The sequence below is a fragment of the Sphaeroforma arctica genome, assembly GCF_001186125.1.
Source record: "Sphaeroforma arctica JP610 unplaced genomic scaffold supercont1.329, whole genome shotgun sequence".
NCBI lineage: Eukaryota > Ichthyosporea > Ichthyophonida > Sphaeroforma > Sphaeroforma arctica.
The window spans coordinates 47,433-55,604 of record NW_014040229.1 but is presented as its reverse complement, the minus strand read 5'-3'; the positions used below and the strand labels follow the sequence as shown (position 1 = coordinate 55,604).

General features: G+C 42.8%; 2 protein-coding genes across 2 annotated transcripts; one reads left to right on the top strand and one right to left on the bottom strand.

Annotated features, from left to right (window-relative positions):
- Positions 1 to 517: 517 nt before the first annotated feature.
- SARC_05254 (hypothetical protein) lies at positions 518 to 2,311 on the top strand (the record flags this gene model as incomplete). The annotated part of the gene is made up of 2 exons (XM_014300889.1): positions 518 to 1,582; positions 1,916 to 2,311. 2 exons carry the CDS (start codon positions 518 to 520, stop codon positions 2,174 to 2,176), a joined length of 1,326 nt encoding a protein of 441 aa, XP_014156364.1. The 3' UTR covers positions 2,177 to 2,311.
- Positions 2,016 to 7,917, bottom strand: SARC_05253 (hypothetical protein). The gene is made up of 11 exons (XM_014300888.1): positions 7,755 to 7,917; positions 7,256 to 7,378; positions 6,876 to 6,949; positions 6,469 to 6,602; positions 6,049 to 6,103; positions 5,578 to 5,662; positions 5,277 to 5,372; positions 4,966 to 5,034; positions 4,191 to 4,434; positions 3,941 to 4,039; positions 2,016 to 3,786 (listed from the first exon to the last, which is right to left on the bottom strand). Exons 1-11 carry the CDS (start codon positions 7,860 to 7,862, stop codon positions 3,536 to 3,538), a joined length of 1,338 nt encoding a protein of 445 aa, XP_014156363.1. The 5' UTR covers positions 7,863 to 7,917; the 3' UTR covers positions 2,016 to 3,535.
- Positions 7,918 to 8,172: the final 255 nt, after the last annotated feature.

Here is an 8,172-nt window from a genome sequence, read left to right as displayed (position 1 = left end):
TATATATATATAGGTAGTATATATATATATATATATTATATATATATATATATATATAAATATTGATATATTAGTATATCTATAATTATATATATGTGTGTGTGTGTGTGTTTGTTTGTGTTTGTTTGTGTCTATGTATTTATATATATATATGTATATATATATATATACTCACACGCACACACACACACAAGCTCACACATGTATGTGTATAGAAATACATGTTTTGATTGCTTTTGGTTGTATATCTGTTCCAATCATTTTTATACTACTAGTCTCGAAGAATTAAGCGCCCAGAGTCGTGGTCTTCTTTCTCTCCGGTGACTGTTCTAGTTTAGGTTGATACTCCTTCATTTTCTATTATATACGATTTTATGTGTTGCATAGTTGCATGCTACACGAGCAAGACCTATATGCTACTTATTTTGTTTAACAGTCTGGAATATGTGGGCGAGCAACCTTTCGACTCGTTATTTCCTGTCGCTGTCCACCTAAATCTCCGGCATCCTGAACTACTATGGATCAGGTGCAAGCAGTGCCTTTATTCATGAGAGAGACACCCACGGCAGAGCAAGTGGCGAATAATCCGAATCTGGCAGCACTGGCTGCAATCCTCACTGATGATGGAGAAACAATAGAAGTTGCTGAATACTATAAGAAAGAAGGAAATGATGCTTTTAAGGCTGGTAATAAGCTGGTTGTAGGTGGTGCAAAGGGGACCAAGAAGTCAGTTGGGGGCAAGGCGCTAGATGATGGAATGGTGATGACCGAGAAAATGAAGCACTACAGGAATGCTGTGGAGAAATACACCATGGGAATAGGAACTATCATGAAAGAGGCCAAGACAAGCGAAGAGATGGGCTTATTGGTGACCCTATATATGAATAGATCCATGTGCAATCTATCGCTGGGTAATTATCGCATGTGTATAAACGATTGCGAGGATGCGGAGGCTGCGTTGGAAATCAAGAACAGCTTGCCTGTAGCGAGAGAAGAGGGCGAGGTCGATAATAAAGAGAATATGGGCGCAAAGATCGAGGAGGTGACCAACGAAGACACAAAAGGCGAGAAAACAGCAACCCAGCTGCCTGTGGTAGTAGACTTCAGACCCAAGATACACTTCCGTGCAGCTAAGGCTTATTTGGCTTTGCGGCAGTATACAACGGCATTAACATGGGTGGACAAAGGCTTGAGTGGCGAGCCGGCAAACGACGCGATGCTCAAACTGAGGAAGGAGATCATGACCGAGAAGGGGAAATACGAGCGCATGTACCGCAAGCAAGAGAAGGAGAACAAGCGAGTGGCAAAGGAACTACGCGAGCTCGTGGCCGCTGTGAATATTCGCGGTATCAAACTATGCTCAGCCGACACCACAGCCGAAGATAAAAATTCTGATAGGGCATTGCACACTAGTGAATGGTTTGAGAATTCTAGCACCGGAAAATGTACGCTTATCAAAGCGGCTCAGGAAGGAGAGGAAGATCATTTGGCATGGCCCGTGTACTTCATGTACCCCGAATCCAACCAGAGCGACTTTATCCAGTCGTTCCATGAGACGACCAGCTTGATGGACCACGCTAAGGTATGTTTGTCGTTTGCAGCAAGAATGCTATGTATGGCTTTTGAGTTTTAGGATTGCGAAGCATGACTAAAGCTAAGCGAAAGCCGTGTGATATTGTTGCTTAATACACGCCTGTTGTAGTTGCAGGCTATGCTGAAGCTGTTGGACGAATTCAGAGCTTAATTGAAGCAGTACGCGTCTTCGATCTTTGCTCTCGTACTATATACGACTCGATATATTTATTTCTCACAAGCTGTGGCTATCTCAGACTGTAAATACCGTACTGATATCCTACTCCTCATCGTGCATACAGGTGATTGTATACTCATGTTTAAGTTGCTTACATATTTCCAGGCCATTTTGGCGGAGGCGGCTCCGTGGGATCCCAGCCACAACTATAACCCTACCAACGTCGAATTCTACTACGGCACTACTGATCCCAAGACGGACAAGGCTTGGCTGGTGCAAGTTAATAAGGAGAATCCTTTGTTGTACGTATTGCAAACGCCGCGTCTCGCCATTCCAGGAGGCTTGTTGCAGTTTATAGTTCTACCGAAAACGGGAGCTTTCCGCACAGAGTACATCAAGAACTTTGAGGGTGTGGTACAAGAATAAAGCGAAACGATATTCGTTGTATTTCTAATAGTATTTCGGTACTTTACTCACGAAGACTGCATATGGGAGAACTACGTAAGAGTGCTATTAGTGATATTAATTTGGCAGGCCGGTGTCTTGTGGTACAACACTAAGCAGTTGAATAAGGTGCCCGGCAATATTATTGTGCATCTTTCAACTGGATCATATTGAATACCAAGGCTACAGCGCGCCTTGCCAGCTGATATAGGCATATTTTGCCAACGGCTCTTATTTACTAATTATCACTTCTGCTGGGCGTAGTACAACAGTGCCTGATCGTGAATCCGGACTGTCATGCTGCAAAGAAATCATTCATCATATATTCGCACCTTAAATTGGTTTTGCGATTGATAATCTGCAAAATGCGGTTGCCTCCCTCCAATTAATCAAATTGCAAAATTCCATGGGTCATAAATTGTATTATATATGCCCACACAACTGAAATTCTACTCAAATAGTGATTGCGAGACGAGCTTACCAAGTTTCAAGCTGACAGCGGAGACCTCACCTTTCGCCGGTATACATGATTTGGTATCTCGAGTCGGCCTGGACTCCAAGGCGAGTCAGTAACAAGTTACAAATTCTATGTAGGCTGTGCACGATGACTGCGTCGGGAGTATCTGTACCAGTAATGGAGTATCGTACCCTCGGCCTGATTTTCGGCGCCCTTCAATCTCAGAGGAGCATCGCTACTTACCTCTACCCGTCGATGCAATGGTATCCGCTCCCACCTCTTGCCGCCGCAAAACGTATGATCGTAGACATACCATGTTACCGCAGTACGACGTACAAATGGTCTACCGCGTGGTGCTCTTGCTCCTGTTCGATTCCAGGACAATCGTCACATTCTGATATGAGTCATCCCTCAAGAGACGCATATGCTGTCTCGCGCTCAGACTTTTGCCCCTCCAATTCTCTCGTGCATGGTCCAGTTCAGTTGACCTCAAATTGGGTGTCTCCCACATCCAGACCGTTCTAACGAATCTGTTGAACTATTTCGACAACAAAGCAGTCGTATTCTATGAATTATTCTCTACTTTGCTGGTAGCATTTCCCGTGCGTTATCATGAACGTACCGATATCCGATTCGATGATATGGTATAATGAGCTTCTCAACATCAATATCCATTTTGCAATACAAATGCACATCTGACACATATCAGCGTTGCAGCGTCTTGTACATGTTAGATGTCTCGAACTCCTTCCACACAGTGTTCTCGACCCATCAATTACCGCCCGTGTTTCGTAAATTATAGCTACCTTGCTTGGTGCAGTGCATCGTATTAAGCATGACTGATCCGGAGTCGTTCCCATGCGAGCCGATTCTCCTGCATGGACTCAATTCTCTATAGCATCCTTAGCAACCTCTTTCAGTTCCTCAACTCCTTCCTTGTCCAGCCCTTCTTCGCTGGGCTGTGAACTCTCACTACTGGTATTACTACTGATACTCTCTATACTCTTGATCAGTGCTTGCTCGTATACCCACGGCATGTGGTGCATGAGCATGTTGCGCGACAGAACCATCTGCCCGAAATCTTTACTCTCAACATTTCCAATAACCACGATATCTACAACATCCACCCGCTCACCTGGAAGCCGACAAATAGTAGAAAAGGTAAATAAGGCGGACTCGTACCGACAATACGCAATAGCTCGGATATGGGTACACGCAAACAAATCGTTGAGTTCAGACTCAAAGTGAAAATCACTCAGGATGTATATCACCCATTAGATTTTACACACCTGAATGTTTGTCGATCTTTGTCGCTCGCTTGCCAAACTTGGCAAAGAAGCTCGTGTACCAATATCCAATACGAGCGAAGATGCCTCGGCCTCGGGATCCTGTGTGTATGAGAACGTGCACAATATGTTGTAAAACGCAAGTGACGGGCTACAAGATAATAATAAAAATACTTGGGTTTTTACCCCTCAAAGGCAGATTGACAGCAATCGGACCGCAAAATATTCTGAAACAATTCCCAAGCCTACACACCTGAAACTTCAACATCGGACTTTTCAGGTTCTGGGGTGGCATCACCATCACCGAATTTGTCGATGGTGGCGTTTTGCTGGGCGGTTCTTTGTTTAACGGCATCGTTTGCAGTGTTTATGAGATCGTCCGTGCTGGAGGGATTAGAAGTCGTACTAGGAACCTTCATTTTGAGATATTTGATGTCGCCCACAGGATATAACTTCGGGTAGTGGTAGTATGTCAGTTTTGAAGGGTCCAACTTTTTCTGGAGGGAATGTTGGAAAAATAGCACGAGTTTAGATGATGAGAGAAAAAAATGCTGATCTAAATGTGTGTATCTTTTGCGAGTTGCAAATGTTTGTGAATAGGCGTCTTTAGAGGGATACTCGTAACCAGCAGCGCATAAACTGCTCATTCGCCTCGTATAGACTATGTTCAAACTCAAATGACCAGGAGGCACATGAAAGCTCAATAAGCAGAAGCTAAGTTGTACTTTATCGAGTTGTCGTGCAATTTGCGAAACTATACCCCACATATCGCTATAAGCACCGTATCGTTGAATATCGAGGGTGAGTGAACTCGAAGGGTTAGGACCAGAAACTCGTTGGATACTACGGTTGAGTTGGTGTGGCGAAGTACAACATCATATACGCCTCGCTATCTCGCCCTTGATATGGACGTGACAAGTATAAGAATCAATCAGAAACGCGCAAAACACACACGAGATATAAAGGGAAGCAATACACCAAGTTCTATTCAAAAATGGAACATAAATCTCAGAATTAAGTTGACTGACCATTTCATTCTCAGGCGGAGGGTCCGTTTTGAACCGTAGCAATTGTTCCTTGATCAAATTCGTCACCACCTGTAAATCCCCACAATCCATCGAATAACAGTACCAACCGTGTAGCGAAATATTTCGTTAATACCTTCATATCTATCCTGTGCTAACGTATGAGTGTATTTAATATATACCTCCAGCTCGAGCATGACTATGAGTGTAAAAAAGCACACATGAGCCGTGCGTCTGAATTGAAGTGCCTGCAAAATACCCACACGCCTCGTCGAAAACACAAATGAAAGCGAAGGATAGTACACACAACTTACGGCCGCATTCTTTGGCTTATTCCTTACGAACCAAGCGGCGGCTGACTTCGTCTCTCGCATGTGCCCATGTGACAGTCGACAGACTATATCGTCACCCTGCACCAACAAGGCAGTGAAAGCAATGATCTTATAAAAACAGCACCACACCAGTGAATCAATTACCCTGTTCAATACCCGGACAGGTAGGCCCGTTGTAGGGAAGCTGCCAACACAGCCTGCTAGTACTACTGTTACATCAGACGCGGCTCGTTATATAGTGCTCAGAAACGGAAAATAACTGCCGACAACATTTGTCACTTACGCAAACGTAGGAAGTCACCAACTTCTTCATGCGATCACTGCTGGCGGTTTCCAAATCGAATATACCGGGCGGACCGAACGCGTAACTGTTTAAAACGGCCGTGAGAGTTTTAGATCAAGGTTCGGATGTATGACACAGACGCAATTACATCGTACTCGTGATTATCAAGCGTACATGTTATAATTCAAGCATAGGCATAGTTTACAAAGAAACGCTAAGATACCAGGCAATCATAAACAAAAGGGCAAATTGTCACTGTAGTGCTATTAGATGCTAGCTGCAATCGAACATGATTATACTGTACAACAATAAAGACCTGCAACCATTCACCGAACCTAAAGAGCCACACCAAAAGATTATATTCTTGTGCTTGTATCTAGCGCAAAGTAGTGTGTAGTTAACGCCACATATACAATTGGCTCAAAGACACTTTGTAGCGCCACCAATTGACTACTCTGGTGGCATACATACCAGTGCGGATTGAAGCCCTCATTCTCAACGTCAATTAAACACGTGAGTAAAGTTGCTGAAGATCACAGAATGCAACCGAATCGTATCGCATCATACACGAGCGATGGGTTGTAATAAGATGACATGAGTATATAATTTTGAGTGGGCGCCCATTTGGTTGAAATTGAGTAAATACACATGATGGCGCATTATCGCAATAGGAAAAGCTCCACTACACGAGTCATAGATTTGATGCTAAATTTGATGCATTTTGTAAGTTTTAACGTAAAAATTCGAAGGGGTTCACCCATACCAGAGTGAAAGCAGCAGGCAGCAAGGCCGAGATCGATAACCTATAAGACACTTCCAGACAATATGTCTTTTGACATGCTTTGCAAAAGCAGTATATACACAAGGACAAGGCATCCGCACGCTACTTACCAGTCCCGGCACCAAGGCTATGGCCTACAACGGAGATTTCGTACTCGGGATATTTCTTGTGCAATTCGATTAAGTCGTCTTTGACATTCTTATAGATGCCCTGTGCGCAGAGCAAGAACCCTGAATGTGTTTCACTGTTTATAAGGAGGTGAGACAGACGCTGGGTAAGGTGGGCGTGTGATGAATAGCACCCGTGTGTTTTATTCACTATATACGTGAATCGTATGCAACCGTACAATTTTTTATCAATCCTGTGCCGAAAGAAGTGACTGAAACGAAGTAGTGCGACTTAATACACAAAATATTCAAAATTCACACTTTCCTAACTATCTTTAATTATAGCTACACAGCCAGCCCCATAGAAGTAGCGCCACTTAGACCACGTTGGTTGGTACTGACTGACTTACCCTCCGTCATATGTAACGTATTCACAGACCAAGTCGTTTATTACATCGGCTATATCCATAGTACCTCGGATAGCCTGTGTCAGATATAATATGGTGCGATGAGAAAAAGCCATTACAATAAGTTTATCATTTTATCACAAACAAGCACAAGCTAAGACATAGCGCCGATTAGCACTTTGAAATACATACCGGATGACCACCATTCATGTTGTGTCATGTCATACCTTCTTCCAACATATTCTAATATCATCACAAAACCAAAGCAGCAACTCAGATGATCCCTCATGTGTATGACTCCAAAATCATAATTCAGCACAACAGCTCTGCAGTTCCCATTGTGGGCATAACCCCAAGCTATGGTCTTTTAACACAGAACTTACCACGACGATTGTCTTGTACGCCTTATCCACTGCCAAGTAATGGGCAGGCAGGAACACGTTGTCGCTATCCCACTGATACATGATCAAATCCTCCACTGGGATTTTAGTGTGCGTTTTGAGCATCTATAGGTAAGGTAGAGTCATAACAGAATCAGTCGGAGATGAGTGTGCCGAACGTATACAGGTCCTCTACAAATGGAACATGAATACAGCGAATCGATACGATTTTTTTCAGAGAAATTGGTCGTCGTACTTGAGCAAAATATCACCTGTCCGTCTCAGAATACGGAATTGGAAGCAAATCCACACACACTGCATGAGCATATACTTAACATCTTGACGCGTCTGTATTTAGTTGTCCTCATCGTTTCCTATTCGAACACACCCCAAGATCGCATTTTCGCGCGACAATATTGAAAAAGTGCACCGAAGCGTTCACAAACTAGATGTCATGATGAATAAGTAGAACTGCAAACATGTTCCAAAATAGAAACCTCACCTCAGCATTCAAAACAGCTATGTTGCCAACCGGAGTTGATTCTATCTCAAGGTCAAAGAAGAGTTTATTGATCATTTTCCAACCATACGCGGCTGATGCGTAACGCATGTGCCTGAGGCCTTTCTCGGCAGTCTCTTTATTCGTCTCAATATTATGTACACCACTGAAGAAGACGAGATGTGGTGCGCAGAGAAAAATTTAGAAAGGAAAATATATACACGTGTGATTAATTAAGTATGTGTACGTGCACACCCATTTCCATACCTTTAGAATATATATACATGTATATATATATACATAACGCAATCTTGATCAACATTTTGTATATATATATATATATATATACATATATACATATATATGTATATATATATATATATATATATGTGTGTGTGATATATATATATATATATATATA

Bases quoted from the DNA above. Each gene is read 5' to 3' on its own strand.
- SARC_05253 (XM_014300888.1), bottom strand. From the start codon at position 7,862: ATGCGTTACGCATCAGCCGCGTATGGTTGGAAAATGATCAATAAACTC. The intron at 6,603-6,875 runs GTAAGTCAGTCA...CCTTATAAACAG, and splicing joins TACGTTACATATGACGGAGG to TGAAACACATTCAGGGTTCT. The intron at 4,435-4,965 runs GTCAGTCAACTT...CATTCCCTCCAG, and splicing joins CTCCGCCTGAGAATGAAATG to AAAAAGTTGGACCCTTCAAA.